Here is a 17898-nt window from a genome sequence, read left to right as displayed (position 1 = left end):
TCCGACATGTCACGGTTATAAGGGATACCCTCCCATGGAAACCGAGAATCTAGTTCAAGGATAAGTACAACGTGCATTTATGCCGAGTTCACTTGCAGGAAAACCTTCATAAAGAATTGCAACATACCGGGAAAGTTGTAAAAGAAGATTGTCTCCCGCTCAGCTGGAGGCGTGTTCATGTCTGGCGTATTGGGGCCCAGGAGGAATTGTTTGCGACCGTCGCGAGCGTTGCGACTGTACACAGCAATTTTGCCTTTGTCAAGGTCTGCAAAGTCGATCGCGTGCTTTGTCTTGAGCTCATTTTGCAGAGCGACGATGAGATGACAGAAGTTGCAGTATAGGGAAGCATCGGTCCAGGTCCTTAGGCCGTGCTCACGACTTAGGTTCGAGGTACTTTCTGGCTTGAAGCCGCAGGTATCACATCCATTGGTCCTGCGGCCATAGAATGGATTCACATGGCGTCTGATGTGGTCAGGGATCTGGAAGGATGCATGTGGGTTCGGCCGAGAAGACGCCATGTCGCGGTTTGTGAACGGAGCTACCGGCGGAGGAAATGTTTCCCAACTGCCGGATCACCTCTTTTCTTCTGGGTCAGCTGACTATGTTTTGCAGAATGATGTAATCCGTGGGGCTTTTTGTATCGACTGGGGGGTTTTGGCAGCCGAGTAAATGGTTCGACTTGTTGGTGCCCTGTGATTGAGCACCAACAGGACTGGGGCTTGCCAAGCTGGGGTTCTCATCGCCGAATTTCGTGAACATCAGGCAATTCACTGTATACAACATCACAAGATCATATTAATATATTTGTTCGGAGTGCGATTCAAGGTCATCAATGCCAAATTGGGCAGACACTGTACACCAACAAAGGTAATGATGGGTTAAATTCTCAGGCTTGGTTCATGGTTTACGATGTTACTTGAGACAGACCTCACTTGTCAGGTGACACTTATCTCACCTGCCCTGCGAATGCTTGGTTTGCCTGATCACTTACCGCTACTCAGTCTCGCAATATCCCGGTAGCATCAGAGACCAAATATTCGAACCTTCAAATCACCAGACATCACCAGCAAATTCACAGCACCACGTGAGAGGTAGCGCACGGCGCAATCTCATTTTAGAGGTCTTCGACGCTGGACTGTCTCAAATTACATCTTTTGAACTCCGCCATCGCCATCCCGACATAAGTCGTCCCGCACGAAGCTATTCCGTAGGTTCCCACAGAGATGTTCACGTCTATACGGCCTCGCATCTATTTGCCGCCCTTCTTGGCCTATAATTGCATCAGTCTCAGATTCTGTTGCCTCAGGGCATGTGCAGAGACTTACGGCTTGCTTGTTCTTCTCATTCTGCTTGCGGCCGTCCTTGAACTCGCCACCAAGCTTGTTGAGGGTGGCGTTGTCCTTCTTAGGGTTGCCGGTCAGGCCCTTGGCTTGCTTAGACTCCTTTGCTTGGGCACCTTGAACCTAAAGTTCCAATATTAGTACTGAGATCGCATGGTTTGCATTTCCGAGATATCTCACCTTCTTCAGGCCATCGTTCAGTTGCTTGTTCTTGGGGTCGGCGTTCTTCTGGTTCTGAGCACGTTGCTTCTGTCCAGCCTTGATGTCTTTTTGGAGGTTGGCCTTCTCCTTAGGGAAGTTCTTGGTTCCCTCAGCCTTCTGAACCTTCTTCACATCCTTGGATTCGTTCTTCTGGATGTTGATGTTCTTGTCGATGCCCTTGACCTCCTTGGAAGTTGACTTGGAGCTACCCTTGTTGCCGCCACCACCCTTCTTGCCGCCGTTATTGGCCCGCGCCTCTAATGCCTCAAGAGCTTCTCCATCCGCCTGTGCAGGTACTGGCAGGGCAGCGACGAAGGAGAAGAAGAGGAAGATGGAGAGGATGAGCTGAGTGAAACGCATTTTGAAAGGTTTCTAAAGGAGGACCGAGTGGTATTAATGATAAACCAATAGGATTAGATGATGAGGGACCAGCCGATGGATGCAAGACGTGAAAGACGTGAAAGCCTGATGAGAGTGTTGCGTATTCCCGAGGAGATGGGCGATTTCCGGGTCATATATATAGAGAATCCGTTGACTGTCCCGAGATCACCATTTGCGAGTCATCATCTCTAATGGAGGAGCACATGCGCCGTTGTCCGAGGGCCATCGAGCCATCTGGCCATCACCCACCGCAGGATGGCTCCGAGTCCTTCAGCCGCGATGCTTTCGAGATCGTTTCGCTCTTCCGTGATTGAAGCTCCCGGAGTGTCGCAACCCACACGGCGATTGCGCCCGCTCTCTCGTCCGAAGTCAGGAAGTATTGACAAGCGACAAGCTTTTGGGTGGAGTCGAGACGAAGAAAGTTTAGCCGCACATGTGTTTTGGGCTGAACCTAGATGCCAAGGCCCGTTTCCCTTTCTAAGCTTTCGGGACATTATTCCACTTTAGATGCCAAGATACGTGGCTCTCTCGCTCGGCCGCGATTGCGCTGTTTGACGCGAACCTGTCCGTTCATAGGGTGCAGCAAGGCAGGAGGAAACAAACTTGGCTGGATTCGAGATGGAAGCCACACTAGGGCCAAGTTGGTGATAGCTTCCTGCGAAGCGGGAAGTAAACTGAAGATGTCACGCTTCATCTCAATGACCTAGTAGAAAGCAATCTGAAATCCGGCCGCCTCGCATAACCCGAGGTTTACACCACATCAGGTAATCACGATGATCTGCGGCATGTCGTGAGAGTCAGAATTTGCTCATAGAGAAGGAGGTCACGGGGGCAGAATCACTTCATTCCGGTTACCGAGACCGTGGCGCCACAAAGTCGCCGGTCGACTGGGACGAACTCTGCAGATCAGGGCGATCATATCAGGGCAAAAGATGCCTCTTGCATGGTCCGTCAGACCGCATTCGTAACATGAGGCCTACGTCGGGCTTCTCCAAACGAATAGCAGGGCACCCTCCACTTGGGCCCCCGAAAACGAGGCTCCACATCCGTACCAGGACAAAGTGAGTAGCGGATGCTCATCCGGTGTCTGGCAGACTGTAAACACGCTACTCGCGGCTCCCGCCGCCCTGCGAGGCGTGCGGCCGGCCTCCACCTTTTCTCCGCGTTGCCGCCTTCCCCGCGGCAAGGTGGAGTAAAGAAAGTTTAAGCTATCGGGACTTGACATAATTCTCGCGACATAAACTCCTGACTAGTGCCGAAAGCCCTAAGCTTCTTTTTCATCGTTGTTTTAGCCATGTTGGAGGATTAAGCTTATCGCCCGCTAACTTCTTATGACGCTGCAATGCAGCAAGGGGTAATTAGGCAAGGAGATTAGAGGCAGGCGTTGAGTCCTTGGTGTCGTTGACCAGGTTGTGTCCTGGGTGATCTACCGATCATCGTCTGAAGATTGTGCTCACGACAATGTTACCACATGATCTCCGTCCGTCCAAACAACACCGCCAAGAAAGGTCCGTCGCCAAGAGCTGCCAATGATGTGCCGTTCACTGCACCGTCGATCCCTCTCCGACCGCTCGGCTCCGTTAACGACTCAAATCTTCCTTCGCATTATTCTCTCATTACGAGCCATGACTAAAACGCCCTTACTCGTCAATCCGATCTGGTCTGTTCATTGCGCGTCAACCAGCACAAAAGCAGGTCTAGCCGTAAGTAAGGCGTACCGTCTCATCACTTGCCCCCCGTTTCAAGCGCGCGCGCGTTCTAGGTTGAGGGCCACCCCGGCGCTAGTCGGAGCTTATTAACGAGCGTTGAGTCTCAGGACAACGGGACTGCAACTTCCCGCGCCTGTCTCATGCGCAACATTCTCAAGGCGCTCAAAGCGACGATGCGGGCAGAATTATAATTTGAGGCTTGCTGCATAGTACGTGCAGGCGGCAGATCACCATACCACTTTCGGCGTGACGCGTGGTCGGAAATACGGCAAGCTGAATCCCACTTGCGCCGGGTCATCCCAACTATATGCCGGCGGCATTTAGATAAGTTCCGGATATGTCCTTAAGGGTGTGCAGCGCTGCTAAATCCTAACTTGAGGCACATTACGCTTCGTCGACACGGTCGACCTCACGAATATTCTGGTCTAGACTCTTCCTATCATCCGCCTTCGCCTGTTGGCTGTGAACCTGACGATCACCTTCATACCCACTAAGTTGTAGAGTTAGCTAGTTGCACCGAGATACACACAGCCTTTGGGGGAAGCAGATGAGAACATACAATAGTGTATCCATCTGGTCAATCGTGACACCCTTGGTCTCAGGAAGGAAGAAGAATGCCCAGATGGTGGCCGTCAGCATCCAGCAGGCAAAGAAGAACCATACGCCGTAGTCTAGACTGCTGAAAATGTACGGCAACGCTTTCGTGATGATGAACTGAATGAGCCACTGGGTGAAGGCCGCGAAGGTTCCCGTAAGATTTCGAAGGGCGCCGGGGAAGATCTCAGCCGAAACGATCCAACTAAGAGGAGTTAGTATTGCCGTCACGCAATTGCACTTAGTCGCGACTTACGGAATACCGTTGAGACCGAAAGACCAACTAGGGGAGCACGTGTTAGCTTAACGTTAATTGTTTATGCAATTTCAGGGCTGAAGTTACGACTTAGAGACGAAATAAACTCACAAGACGGAATAAATCATAATAGCCGCAGTAGCAGCTTGGCCACCAGACTTAGTGGACGACGAGAGTTCACCACCTGCAGCAATGATTGGGGCCGGGTTTCCGACCTGAAGCTGTTAGAGGCTAAACCAGGATTTCGTGATCTTCCAGAAGAGGCTTACCTTTACATAAGCACCGACAAACCACAGGCAAAGTGAACACGCTAGTGAAGATATGATCGTTGGTCGACGGCGACCCCAAATGTCGATGAGAGCTCCATAGAAGATGATAGAGGCAACGGCCTTGACCAAACCATAGATTCCGGTGTACAAAGCTACGTCGGAGATACCAATAGAGCCGAAGAGTGTTGGAGAGTAGTAGTTGATAGCTGACAGTGTGTTAGAGACTGTCGATTTCGGCATGAAACGCGACAGATGTAGAGAATATTTGTGGCCAGGAATGCTTCAAACTTACCTGCGGCACCAGACATGTTCTGCAAAGTGAAGGCAGCAAACACAAGCAGAAGGCGGTTCCACATGCCCTTTCGCGACAACTCAGACAGAGAGCCGCGGATGTATGCCCAGAACCCGTTACCATAAGCCTTCGCGACGGCCGCTTCCTCAGCAAGTCTAGCGCGGATCATTTCCACCTCTTCTCGCATGTACTGATGGTCTTCCGGAAGATGTCGGAGCGCCACGAGGACCTTTGCTCCCTCTTCCTCTCGTCCCTTTCTGTAAAGCCACAGCGGCGACTCGTGCAGGAAGAAACCTCCGATGAGCAAGCCACCTGCAGGGATGAGCTGGATAGCCATGGGCAGGCGCCAGGAAGCGGAGCTGTTCGGGTTCATGTTTTGGTTAATACCGTAGTTAATCCAGAAACCGATGAGAGAGCCGGTCTGGTATGTGACTTCAAATAGGCCGGTGAGGATACCACGAATTGAGGGAATCGATAGTTCGGCGATATAGGACGGCACAGTCGCAGTTATCACGCCGCAGCCCCAGCCGGTCAAAGCTCGGCCGGCATACATTGATGCTAAATCGTTCGTGGCAGCGACCATGGGAATCGCGCCTGCAAGGAAGACCAGATTGCTGATGATGAGGGCCCATTTACGGCCGACATATTCGGTGACTTTGACAGTTAGCCTGGCTTCATCGTTACGAGATAGCTGCGCCTTCATACTAAAGAAGCACATGAGCGCGCCGCCGAGAGCGCCGGCCTGGAAAGCCGAAGTGATGTTTGACGATATCTCTTTCGACGTAGCCGAAGTGATGCCGAAGTCTCGCACGAAACTTGCTCGCGCGATCGTTGTTCCGATGAACGCCGAGTCGTATCCAAACCTAGGCAGAAAGCATTAGTGAGGGCCCATTATCTTCAGTCTTCTCTGCGGGTAACTTGGACCAAAAAGCTTAGGAACATACAGCAGGGATCCTGTCGCAATAATCGCAGACTCGATGTAGAGGCGCCAATTGTACACCTCCTTCGGCGTGGGCCGATCCTCGACCGCGCGAAAGCCGCCCATCCTGCGTTACTATTGGTGAGCCCTAAGAGGCTGGCTGGGTTGGTTGAAACGTTGCGACAAGCTTCAAAGCTGTATGCGAGTCTGATTTAAGCTTTGAAGACCTTGGCCAGCTGCATACAATCACGCGCGCATTGCAGGAAAGAAACAAAAAAGTGAGCAAAAGCAGGAGAAGGTTCCGAGGAAGACGAGGTTCATCCTCGATTTCCGCTACTTATCCCCGCAGAAGATCACCCTTCCCCCCGTCCCACACTCGGTCCATGGGTGCGGGGGAAATCTGGGGAATGGCGCGCCTGCCTCGCGAGTCTGGCACTCTGGTTTTGGAGATGGCAGGGGTTTGTGTGGCCGCGCACGTCGCCCTCATTAACCCGACACCGACGAATTTCCAAGGCAGAGTTGCACCAATGGGGCCGACCTGACCCGAGGGGCAGGGAAGCTGGTGAGAAAACGGCGTGGCAATTGGAGAAGGGCCTGGCGATGGTGGGGTTGTTGGAGCTGAGTGCCGTCAGGATTGGACAGTTCGATCCCGTTCCTGGCTCGGTGGCTGGGGTGGTGAGCGAGAAAATCATGGCCGAGCGGTGAGGAATTCAAGGTAAAGCGTCCACCCAGAATTAAGGTATGCTCAAACATTCTTGGGACGGTTGAACACGATCAGCTCAGTTTTGATATGTCTGACTGTTCCCAAATAGTTTGAAAAGACTTGTTTCTTTTGACACATGTCAAGACCTTGGGGAGCGACAATATCTACAGCTATCACGACATGGAACTAGGAAATTTTAATGAATATCTTCACTTTATTGAAAGATAGAAAATACACACTGCTTGCCATGTTGTCTGATTTGAAGTTGGTTTGTCAACAACCCTGCTCACCTTGAAACGCATCCCCGGTGTCCTGGTCTCCACCCCCACTTGCCTTTAATACCGTCGCGGAGAAGTTCCGAACCTAATGCCAACGATTGTTCACGATGCAGGTACAGCAAAAGCACGTGGTAGTGTTGTTGGTTTTGTTTAGTCGGCGGCACGTCCTTTAATCCGACAAGGACATTCACGTGGAGCTGATTACATGCAAACAGAGAAGAAAACATCGTAGATAGAAACAAAATCATCTCCCCCGAAGCAAAACCCACTCATCGCCAAGTCTAGTGATGTTCCTGCAGGCCGCTTAACAGAATTCTTACTACGCAGTAATGAATATATGAGGTTCCAATTGAAAGCATACTGTCGCCGGAAGCGAAAGAATCGAGTTTCATCAAGCGACAGCGAAAGAACCTAGCCTTCCAGGTGATATCACGATGCCTGATATCTTACTCTTCCTTTCTTCTAGCAACATGGACAGCTGGTACACAGAGCAGCGCCGCTCCCAAGCATATACTCAACCCGCTAAAGAGCTGACCGCGGCTATAATCATTCGTCGTAGTATCGACAAGAACCCCCGCAATCGGCGCCCCAATCAACGCCGCAAACGCAACAAAACACCACATCATCCCCGTCCTAGCCCCGACAACGTTGGCATACGGCGCGAGCCTCGGCACAATAGCATTCGGCAAGGCCACAGCGATCCCGGACATGAACCCAACTGAGACGCCCCAGATGGTTATGCCCGTCACATCGCGGATGCCAATCCAGCCCAGGATCAGCGCCCCGAGACTCAGGCACCCGACTATCAGGACCCACACGGGCCCGATGGTGCGGACTTGCGCGATCCATGCGGGGAGGATGCGTCCGGCTAGCGAGCCGGCGTTCATGTATGCTAACAGGTAGAAGGCGAAGTCGGCGCTTGTGCCGAGGGAGATCTGGGCGTAGGGGGCGACGATGAAGGGCGGTATCCAGTAGCCGAGCTCGACGAAGAAGAGGCCCAGGCAGAAGAAGAGGTAGGGTATGTCTTTTAGTGCTGAGGAGTCTAGTAGCTCGCCACCGCGCCTGCGGGGAGAACTTTGGATGGGATCTGGGCGGAGGAGGATGAGGGCGAAGAGGGAGGTGACAAGGACCAAGATGCCGAAAATACGATTGACCCAGGGAAATCCCATGCGCGGCTCGAGATTTCGGAATAGGATGGGGAATAGGACCCCGCCTACGGCTGATCCGGTTGCTGCGATGCCAGTGGCGATGGGGCGCTTGGTGGTGAAGGCATTGGAAACGATCGAGACGCCAGGTACGTAAAGTAAACCGCTTCCTAACACTGCGTTAGCTGCATGAATATCAGATACCGCGGATGCTTCACTACTTGCCGATACCGATGCAAATACCCTGCGAGAGAACAATGTGAAAATACTCAGCTGCAATGCTGAGCATGAAGAAGCCAAACACGACGAGGAAGCCGCCGATGGCGAGCAGACTTCTCATGTATCCATTGTCGTACAGAGGACCTGCGAGAATACCGGTGAAGCCCAGGAGAAAGACTTGAGTAGTGCCGATCCATGATATCGCCGAAGGCGAGCTTGAGGCGAGTTTATCGGTTTGATAGTACGCCTGGTAGGCACCGTACGTCGCCGCGATACCGTAAGTGTTCATGAAAATGAGCCAAGAGCCACCCACTTTTAGCCAGGCTCTGCCTCCATTTGGGCAGTTGGGAAGCTGGGAGACTGCGTTTGAAGCTGGTTCTTGTGTTGCTTCGGGGACTCCCTCGGTGAGGGTCCTTAGCATGATAGTTTCGGGTTCTGCGGAAGTCATGGCGTACTCAATCTTCCGTGATCGTCTTGAGGGTATCTTCGAGACGTCGCGATAGACGTCGAACGAATCTTGGAAGTCGGACTTGCCCAAGCGATGGCGGGACGTCCCATGCTAGCCACGTGTCGCCGCAGGTGATAAGAGATCCGCTGGCACGAGCAAGCGGGGTAAGGCAGCATTCCTCCGTCATGATCTCCAGCTTGCATAGCCGAGTGCCATTGAGTGCAACTCATGATGAGGCTCTGAATTTTTATCCAGGTCTGTAAAGATAAGATCACTCCACTCCGTGGACTCCGTGGGCTGCGGTCCGATGCCTCCATTGGCTTTTCAAGACTGCGTGTCATGTATGTCTCCCGGTGGTTTGCTTCTACTTGTTTTGGTGAACAAATTTTGAGATTTCAAAGATGCAATTCTATAATCCAAAGCATTTAGCCACGACAGACATATCCATTTGGAGTGTACGACTTTGATAATGGTGCTAGTTACTTGAAAATTGCGTTCACGCAAGCTGCTGGTCCAAGGTCAAGTGAAAAATGAGCTGCTTGGCTCAGTCCACAATTCTACGAGGATGGAACACGCCCTTGGACTGCAAATTTACGGAAACGCACCGGAACTTGGAATGACGATCCGGCGAAGGCTTGCGGATTGTCGAGCGGAAGACTGGGCGCTCGGCCCCGGTGATGCGGGTCGCGCAAAATTACGGGCATCGGCCCCACTCGACCGATCAAAAACCGGGATTCCGCTTCCAACTCGCGGAAATGACCGATAGCTCGTAGATTATAGCTTTTGGGTTTGCACACACTCTGCGGGCAAAAACACTTTTCACTTACTGACAGTTCCGCCCTTAACAAGAGAAGAAGAAGAAATCAGAAGATTGCGGAGATGCGTTCTTCCGTCGGCAAACCCGGGGGTTCTCGCCCCCTCTCCCTGTCCCGCCTGATTCCTCATCATTGTCGAATGCCGACTGACCGACTTTAGAACCATCCGATCGGCTTCGCATTAGCGACAAAACCTGATGAGGCTGACCGGCGGAACTGATGAGTAAATATAGCGAGAATTTGACAGCTCGCGATGGCCATCAGCTCACTTGCATTCGTTCTGGAAGCATTCTTGAGTGCGCTCATGACCAACAAAACCTGACTCTGCATCCCACTATTCCCCCACACTGCCTCCGCAAACTCATTTTAATGCCTCCGCAGAACTCTATCGCCCCAGTGGAAGTCGTCCGAACGACAGCGAGCTTGGGCCAGAAACCACCCGATTGACTGGTACGAACGACGCAAACAAGACGCCGTTAAGAACAGGGTGCTGGCACATGTACCAAGGTCGGAATGGCATGGCGCGTGACAGCCCCCAAAATTCGCGCCAGATCCAACGAGATCCATCTAGCGGCGGGGCTGGTCTGGCGATTCTTCGGCCGTTTAACCTTGCGTCCCCCCCATGTGTGGTAACAGCGAGCAAAGCACCGCTGGAAATTGCAAATCCCCACGAAGTCATGCGCCCACGTTGGAGTTGGTGGTTTGGCTACGCGCCTTTTTGGGTTACCGGTCTGCTTCTTCTTGCATCGCAGCAGTGGCTGGCCAGTCGGACGATGAGGCCTAGCTGGACAGAGACTTTCGGGGAACGCAAGACGTGCAGCTATGCTTGGGGCTATTGCTTATCATGCATGGGAGAGCAACGATATGAGGCCAAGAAACAAACGCCCAGGCCAGCCCGTTTGTTTTTTTTCTCCCCCAGTCCATCCGCACGAGGAGTTTCAGCGAACTATGTCCCGACCGACCCCCGCGACTCCGCATCTCCCGCAATTTCTCCCTCCTTCAACACCACCAACAGTGCCACTACCCACCGCCGCCGGGGTAGCGCGTCTCCAGTCCGGCTTGGCCGCCCCGCGATTCCCATCCCCATACCAGCGACTTCCCGACCGCGTGGTGCAGTTCCTTTCGGCCCGCAACTTCAGTCCAAGGGACGACCTTTCCCTTGGCTCGTGTGCCCATAGTAGGCAATCTTCGACTAGCCATCGTCAATTCGTCATGACCAGCTTCGCCGAGCCGCAGTAGCCCGGGATCATGACTCCGTATCCTTGCGTCTGACGGCGGAGACTCAATCTTGGCTCCGGCCCTGGCTGACGTCGTATCGACGGCCTGCCTGACAGCCTCTTCCCCGGGTGGAATGGGAATTGGATGGGGTCGGATCGTCTGATGCGCGCCGCCTGGTTCGTTGGTATATAAGATGAACCGCTCACGGTTCACCGTCCAGAATGTCTGGGACGTCAAGCGGCGGATTTACCAGTCTCTACAGCACAGCATGGCAATTCTCAAGGGTAGCGCCGTCTTCACGGCCATCGCGTCGCTCGGGGCCATTGCGGTCCCCGCGGCGGCGACTGTGCCGACGACCATCACGCCCGAGTACCTCGCGACGGCGGGCAACAACACCCTCTTCACGCGCTGGAGGCCGCGCTCGCACTTCCTCGGGCCTCACAGCTGGATGAACGACCCCTGCGGCGCCGTCTACGACCCGGCCACCGAGACGTACCACCTGCACTACCAGTTCCATCCCAACCACGTCAACTGGGGCAACGTCTCCTGGGGCCACGCCGTGTCCAAGGACCTCTTCCACTGGACTGACGTCCGCGACTGGTCCAACGACTCGTCTGTTTCCCTCGCCGCCGGCAGATACCCTTCTGGCCCCCTCTCGCAGTTCACCGGCACCACGCAGGTGGTCAACACCGAGGGCCAGAACGACGGGACCCTCCTGACGTTCGGCACCGGCATCCACGCCCTGCCCACGAACTGGAAGCAGCCTTACATCACCGGCACCGAGGTCCAGGCCATGTTCACCTCCGACGACCACGGCGAGACCTGGCAGGAGGTCGGCACCGTCATCTACGGCCCCCCCGAGGGCTGGAACGTCACCGGCTTCAGAGACCCCAGCTTCTTCCCCTCCACCGACCTCGACGCCCTGCTCCAGGTCGCCGAGCCCCACTACTACATGGTCCTGGGCTCCGGCCTCAAGACCGGCGACGTCCCCGCCACGCTCCCCGGCGCCGCCCGCCCCGGCTTCATCGGCCCCCGCATCCCCCTCTACTCCGCGCCCGCCTCCAACCTGACCGAGTGGACCTTCCTCGGCGCCCTCTGGGAGCCCGCCGCCAACTCCTCCCTCGGCGCCCCCGACGTCACCGGCTCGTACGGCTACAACTTCGAGGTCAGCTCCTTCTTCGACCTCGCCATCGGCAACTCCTCCGACAAGGCCTGGTTCGTCTCCATGGGCGCTGAGGGCGGCAACACCACCTCCCACTGGAAGGAGCAGTGGGCCCTCTGGAACCGCGGCGACGTCGCCCGCCGCGACAACGGCTCCGTCGAGTTCACGCCCACCTCCGGCGGCGCCCTCGACTGGGGCATCTCCTACGCCCAGGCCACCTGGAAGGACACCCGCTCCGCCAACGGCCGCCGCGTCATGTGGGGCTGGGCCAACGAGGACATCGCCTCCGACTACGCCTTCAACACCTCCAAGCAGCTCGGCTACCAGGGCGCCATGAACCTGCCCGTCGAGCTCTTCGTCAAGGAGACCGCCGGCGTCCTCAACTGCGGCGAGCAGCAGGACGGCTCCCACTGCATCGAGAGCTGCAACGGCTACACCGCGCAGACCCTCGGCCTGCGCCCTCTCCCGGACGTCATCGCCCTCCTCCGCGAGGGCGCCGCCGAGCAGGACATCGAGGTCGGCGAGCTCACCGACGCCTCCAAGTCCGTCGCCGCCGACCTCGGCTCCTCGTACGAGCTGACCGCCACCCTCTCCGGCGCGGACCTCCTCTCCGGGCCCGCGGGTATCGTCGTCGCGCAGAGCCCCGACGACGCCGAGCGCACCACAATCGTCTTCGACCCCGCCGCCTCCGAGATCCGCGTCCTGCGCGACCGCAGCTCGCTGCTTCCCAACTTCAACAACGCCACCTTCGTCGGCCACTTCCAGCCGTACGAGATCCACGCGAAGGGCAGCAACACCACCGCCACCGAGGACCTGACCTTTCATGTTATCCTCGACAACTCGCTGCTCGAGATCTGGGTCAACGAGCGCTTTGCGCTGACAGCGCGCATCTACCCCTCCCGCAACGACAGCACCGGCCTCAGCTTCTTTGCCGGTGATGCCGCGCAGCCCAGCGGTGCGAAGGCGAGCTGGACGGACGTCAAGGTCTGGAAGGGCCTGGCGCAGGCCTGGCCTGAGAGGCCGGAAGACACCAGCGTTCCGTTGGTGTGGGACACCGCGGAGCAGACGAACAACTACACGTGGTGGGCAGGATACTAATGATGCATCCTGGGATAAGCCAGGCATGATTTAATGCATGATTTAGACGTAAAAGTAATCTTTATAACTTAAATACAAGTATTTGAAGTAATATCTCGAACCTTCCTCTACGATGATCTAGTGCTGCATAGGTGAATACTGTTTGTTTCGAGTGCTGGCTCTCACCTGATGCAGCGCTCCTGTTAATAGAGACGACATCAAACGGCTGTCTCGACAGGCATATATATGGTCTCTGAAGAAAAGTAAGGGAACAAAAAAATCAACCTGCACGTACAACAAAAAAATGAAAAATGAAAGGGACGAGACTCGAACTCGCGCGGGTTGCCCCACCAGGAAACAGATGTTAAGCTGACCTTAACCTGGCGCCATAACCAACTCGGCCACCCTTCCGTGTGGTGATCGTGGTGATCAGTTGTTGCGTCTGGTGCGACGGCAAGATCACCATAAGCCCTAGAGTGGAGCCACGCGAGCGCTGTGTCTGAGCTGTGGTTAGCGTGGAGGAGCAGGCCTGGAGGAAAATGTCCGAGTGGAACCACGATGGCGGCAGCCGTTGCCGCTAAGCCGGCAGCTGAGGGTGGGAGAGAGGCACTATGAGTGTTGTTTCTTGGGAAAACAGGTTGTTTCGGCAGGATTAGCTTGGGGAGGTGTTGGATCGGCTGGTCCAGGCGAAAGGCTGGTCTCCAACCCCGCGGGTGAGGCTGGACTAGTCGTGTGTCTGGGATTCAAGGGATGAATGGGGATGACAAGATTCAAAGAAAAATGCCGGAGGAAGTTGCTGTGTTATGTCTGCGTTCTATTTAGAATGCATCCGTTGAAGCGATTGAGAAACACGCATCGAGCGGTCATTTTACTCTCAAGAGACTTACAAGGCCTCCACTCCGTCGAGAGCGCAGTCCACGACATGCCCACGATGGTGTTGTCCGTTGATGATATGACTTCCGAATGCAGTAGCTTGGCTCTAGTCCCTCGAGACAAACATGAAGAGACCAGCCAATGATCGCCCCCATCGAGCTCGGATGATGTTCAACTTCCCTAACTTTCAGGGATCGAACGTGCGGTGCGGCCTCTCCCTTCTGCATCAGGAATGCAGCTGCAGCAGCTGCAACAGCAGCCGTCAAACGGGCAGACGAGAGGATCCAATCATTCGGTAAACAGGTGTCATTCCTTCCCGCGTAGCCCATCCATGTGGAGATCTTCCGCGTGTGATCATCGCGATCTCCCTGTCGGAGCACCAATCAGTGCATGCGCGTCTCGTGACGTCATGAGTCCGTTGCCCAAAGCGGAAAGCTGTTGCCAGCTACGCGCTTGACGTCGGCGGCGGCTGGATCTAGACCTGGCTCCAAACCATGTTTTTGGAGCTCATTGCAGCTTCAAAATACGAGGGGCTCCCTGGCTTTTGCATCCAGGAGGACCCTTTGGTCTCCATCCCCGACATCCTGCAGACACCATGTTCAAGGGACACTCAACAGAAGAAGACGAGCAGCTGGCGGCGCAGCAACAGCCGCCACCAGCAACTGCTGCAGCCGCACTCCAACCAATCGTAGACCCCTCAAATACGCCAACTCAATCGGACTTTAGCTACTCGAGCCAATCCACGATGGGACAGGAACCGGAGATCGTGGAGGCACATGAGGACGAGAGGCCCACGGACAGCCACCACCTTGCAGACATGGCGACCAAGGAGACGCCAATCGAAGAGAAGGGACATGCGCAGATGGACCACAATGAGGTCGAGGTCAAGAACTTGGGCTGGAACACCCACGCCAAAGAGGTAGCACAGCCGATGGTCGGTGGGTTGTCAAACGAGGAACTTTGGATCCTCGTCCGACGTTTCGACAAGGTAGGGCCTGGATACTCGCTATGACTGAATGTTGTGCCATTGGTGGCCGTTACTGATGTTTCCCTAGCAAGTATTCCACGTCAAATCGATCCCAGAACCACCGGTAAGCTTCGTCCAATGATCCCATCCAACCCTCCCCGATTTAAGGTTCTGACACTCTGCAGCTGGCATCTCTCGACCTTAACATTGCGGACGAGGAGGAGTTCTCACCCGACAAACTTCGCGCCCACGTGGAACGCCTGTACATGACAGTTATTGTTGGCGCATTCTCATTTTGGAAGCACATCGTTCGCATCCGATCGTGGCGCGAGTGGAAGCGCACTTCGGCCTTTCTATCCGTCTATGCCGTAGCCTGGCTGCTTGACTTTGTTATCCCCGTGCTCGTCAGCTTCCTCATTGTCCTTGTCCTAGTTCCCGAAGCCCGCACTTTTTGCTTCCCTCCCGCCCCCGCATCCCTCATCGACAGCAAGACTGGCGGCGTCAAGAAGCCCGCGTCAGGCGTCCTCGCTTCCGACGACTCCATAACGGGAGCCCCCGAGAAGCATGCAGGCGAAGCCGTGGAACAGGAAGCGCACAGCTTCGTGACAAGCATCTCATCGCTGGTCATCAGCACCGCGGCGGGCAAACATCCTCAAGGCGATCCCCACACCGACACTGCTGCGCCGGACCCTACTAATATCACTGAAGATATCGTCAACGCCAAGGACAAGACCGGTGGGACAACGTCGCCTACTCACCACGACAAGACCAAGAAGCCGGTCTCTGAGACGGTCTGGACCCAGGCGAGGCCTGTGATGCATGCTATTGCGGATGTGAGTAGACATGTCTGCCAGCCCTGGTGGAGGCATATCTGATTTGTTCACAGTTGGTTGATACGTACGAACGATTTGGAAACGCCCTCAGCCCGACTCCACCATTCCCCCAACAACGGCCCCGACTTATCCTGGCCAGCGTCTTGCTCCCCATGCTCCTCGGATCGCTCTTCACAACTTCCTACATGCTTATCAAAGGAACCGGATTCATCGTCGGCTTTACCTTCTTCGGCGACCCCATTATCCAAAGAGGCCTGGTGTTTATCAACCGGTCAGTCTTCCTGTCAACTCTGATTGCTCGCGTGTCTAAAGTATGTCAATGTCCAGCACCTACCCTCATTGGAAAAAGTATGTTGAATTGCGAAACACCATTCTCAAGGGCATTCCCACAAATGCCCAGCTTACGATCACGCTGCTCCGTATCGGTGAGAGAAACAAGGCGCCCCTGCCGCCGCCGCCCGTGTCTTCGACGCCCCCTCCTGATGAGCCTCACGCCACTGCGGGCCAAGGCCTAGAGCACCTCGGTAAGTATCAAGGGCGTCCTGCTCAAACTCAACGACTCACGAACTTACAAGGCGTCGACCAAGACGAGATAGACGAAGCCATCCAGCCCGACGAGGTGGCCCTCGCCCCGGCGGAGTCGGAGACCGAAGAGCACAAGCAGAAGAAGGGCCATCGGATTTTGAACTTTATCAAGAGCACCGCCAAGGGTGGAATCAATACCACACTCGCCGCGGACAAGGTCAAGGCCAAGGTCGGAGCCAAACATGCAAAGGACCGCCTCGGCGTCGTCAAGAAGCAACCCGATCCTGAGAAGGGTCCGATTAGCTTCCCGGCGAGATACAAGGGTAAGCGCGGTCACGCATTCATCACGGCAACCGCTACGACTCCGGCGTTGAGTTGGACAACGGAGGCGGAAGATGTAAAGCCTGTGTGGTCTGTCGCTATTGGGGATATCCAAGTAAGAATATGCTCCACAAAGCTTAGGTCGCCACGTACTAACATGGTTTCACAGGAAATCCGCAAGGTTGGAGGTCTCGGATGGAAGTCCAAGATCTTTGTGGGATGGGCGACGGATCGTGAGATTGCTGATGGTCTCGTCATCACTGATACCATGGGCAAGGAGCATCATCTCACTGCGATTGTCACTAGAGACGAGTTGTTCAACCGCCTGGTTGCAATGGGAGCCCAGATGTGGGAGGCGTGGTAGTTGCAGGGGAATGACTTATGATGAACAGAGAAACGATAAACGTGTACTAGCATATGTGATTTGAGCGAATTCCATAACATCACCGAAATACCTTTGAAACACCACAAATTGATAAAATCTACGAGATTTCATGGAAATAGAAACCTCAGCTTCGGTGGAAGTTACAATGGCGCCAACCACGCAGGGGTAGACTCTAAACTTCCGATGACCTCATCCCTTGATGCTTGCAGATCGTCTTCTCCCTAGTTCCTTGCCAGCGCCACAAAACGCGTCCACGTCTGTGTTCGCGAATCCCTGAACCGTTTCGCCAGCACATCACGGGTTACATCACCCGCATCTTGCGCTGAACAGCAACTGCCCGAGATCAAAGTGCCTTCCCCGCAATTGCAGACTACTTCTCAACCTCAAAATGCCTCGGCGCGGCACTTCATCACGCGGCGGTCGCGGAGGAAAGGCCGCTGGCGAGGCCGCCAGCGGGGCCGCTAAGCGGAAGCGGGACGCGTCCGATGCGGGGAACTTGGACGGCATCCAGGAGCGAAGGACGGACAAGCGCAGCATGGAAGAGGGCCGCGAATGGCAGCATCAATATTACCAGGGCGTCAGCGTCAGCGACCTCTCCGGCATGGGGTGCGGGTGGTGTAGACTCATCACACCAGAGGTTCCGTTCCACTCCCCGTTCACTTGCAAGGGCCACATTGAGAGCATGTCTGGAACCGAGGGGCCTGGCAGCGGCGGGCTTCGGCTCTGTGGTCCCAAGAATTACATGGGTGTTAATAAGGATGGTATATTTGATGCAGTATTCATGATACCTTATAAGCACATCGGTAGGCATTATCCCCTCTCTATTTATGTACTACTTCTCACCACGTCACAGAGCAAGTATTCATAATCCCTAATGTGTCCAAGACCTTCAGTAAGGAGCAAGCTTACGAAGTCATTATCGTACCGACTGGCGCCACGGGATCATCGTTCATCAAACGTGAGTAACC

The 17898-nt window shown here is 54.9% G+C and overlaps 7 protein-coding genes across 7 annotated transcripts; 3 read left to right on the top strand and 4 right to left on the bottom strand.

Annotated features, from left to right (window-relative positions):
* Nucleotides 1-77: 77 nt before the first annotated feature.
* On the bottom strand, nucleotides 78-518 carry CGCS363_v014107 (uncharacterized protein; the record flags this gene model as incomplete). The annotated part of the gene is made up of 1 exon (XM_036645956.1): nucleotides 78-518. One exon carries the CDS (start codon nucleotides 516-518, stop codon nucleotides 78-80), a length of 441 nt encoding a protein of 146 aa, XP_036488233.1.
* A 731-nt stretch (nucleotides 519-1249) lies between these two features.
* On the bottom strand, nucleotides 1250-1901 carry CGCS363_v014106 (uncharacterized protein; the record flags this gene model as incomplete). The annotated part of the gene is made up of 3 exons (XM_036645955.1): nucleotides 1250-1270; nucleotides 1326-1463; nucleotides 1521-1901. 3 exons carry the CDS (start codon nucleotides 1899-1901, stop codon nucleotides 1250-1252), a joined length of 540 nt encoding a protein of 179 aa, XP_036488232.1.
* Nucleotides 1902-4015: 2114 nt separating this feature from the next.
* qutD-5 (Quinate permease) lies at nucleotides 4016-6087 on the bottom strand (the record flags this gene model as incomplete). Its single annotated transcript, XM_036645954.1, has 7 exons — nucleotides 4016-4121; nucleotides 4191-4430; nucleotides 4482-4508; nucleotides 4593-4696; nucleotides 4751-4956; nucleotides 5043-5905; nucleotides 5987-6087. The coding sequence occupies 7 exons, from the start codon at nucleotides 6085-6087 to the stop codon at nucleotides 4016-4018; spliced, it is 1647 nt and encodes a 548-aa protein (XP_036488235.1).
* A 1301-nt stretch (nucleotides 6088-7388) lies between these two features.
* Nucleotides 7389-8754, bottom strand: asaE-3 (MFS transporter asaE; the record flags this gene model as incomplete). Its single annotated transcript, XM_036645953.1, has 2 exons — nucleotides 7389-8257; nucleotides 8319-8754. 2 exons carry the CDS (start codon nucleotides 8752-8754, stop codon nucleotides 7389-7391), a joined length of 1305 nt encoding a protein of 434 aa, XP_036488234.1.
* A 3258-nt stretch (nucleotides 8755-12012) lies between these two features.
* INVA (Acid beta-fructofuranosidase) lies at nucleotides 12013-13047 on the top strand (the record flags this gene model as incomplete). The annotated part of the gene is made up of 1 exon (XM_036645952.1): nucleotides 12013-13047. The coding sequence occupies one exon, from the start codon at nucleotides 12013-12015 to the stop codon at nucleotides 13045-13047; it is 1035 nt and encodes a 344-aa protein (XP_036488229.1).
* A 1447-nt stretch (nucleotides 13048-14494) lies between these two features.
* On the top strand, nucleotides 14495-16909 carry CGCS363_v014102 (uncharacterized protein; the record flags this gene model as incomplete). The annotated part of the gene is made up of 7 exons (XM_036645951.1): nucleotides 14495-14887; nucleotides 14955-14990; nucleotides 15052-15699; nucleotides 15753-15970; nucleotides 16027-16223; nucleotides 16275-16660; nucleotides 16715-16909. 7 exons carry the CDS (start codon nucleotides 14495-14497, stop codon nucleotides 16907-16909), a joined length of 2073 nt encoding a protein of 690 aa, XP_036488228.1.
* A 409-nt stretch (nucleotides 16910-17318) lies between these two features.
* Nucleotides 17319-17798, top strand: CGCS363_v014101 (uncharacterized protein; the record flags this gene model as incomplete). The annotated part of the gene is made up of 1 exon (XM_036645950.1): nucleotides 17319-17798. One exon carries the CDS (start codon nucleotides 17319-17321, stop codon nucleotides 17796-17798), a length of 480 nt encoding a protein of 159 aa, XP_036488231.1.
* Between the last annotated feature and the right edge of the window lie 100 nt (nucleotides 17799-17898).

Source organism: Colletotrichum siamense, assembly GCF_013390195.1.
Source record: "Colletotrichum siamense strain Cg363 chromosome Unknown KSG_Cg363_contig10, whole genome shotgun sequence".
NCBI lineage: Eukaryota > Fungi > Ascomycota > Sordariomycetes > Glomerellales > Glomerellaceae > Colletotrichum > Colletotrichum siamense.
This window is presented reverse-complemented; position numbering and strand designations above follow the sequence as displayed.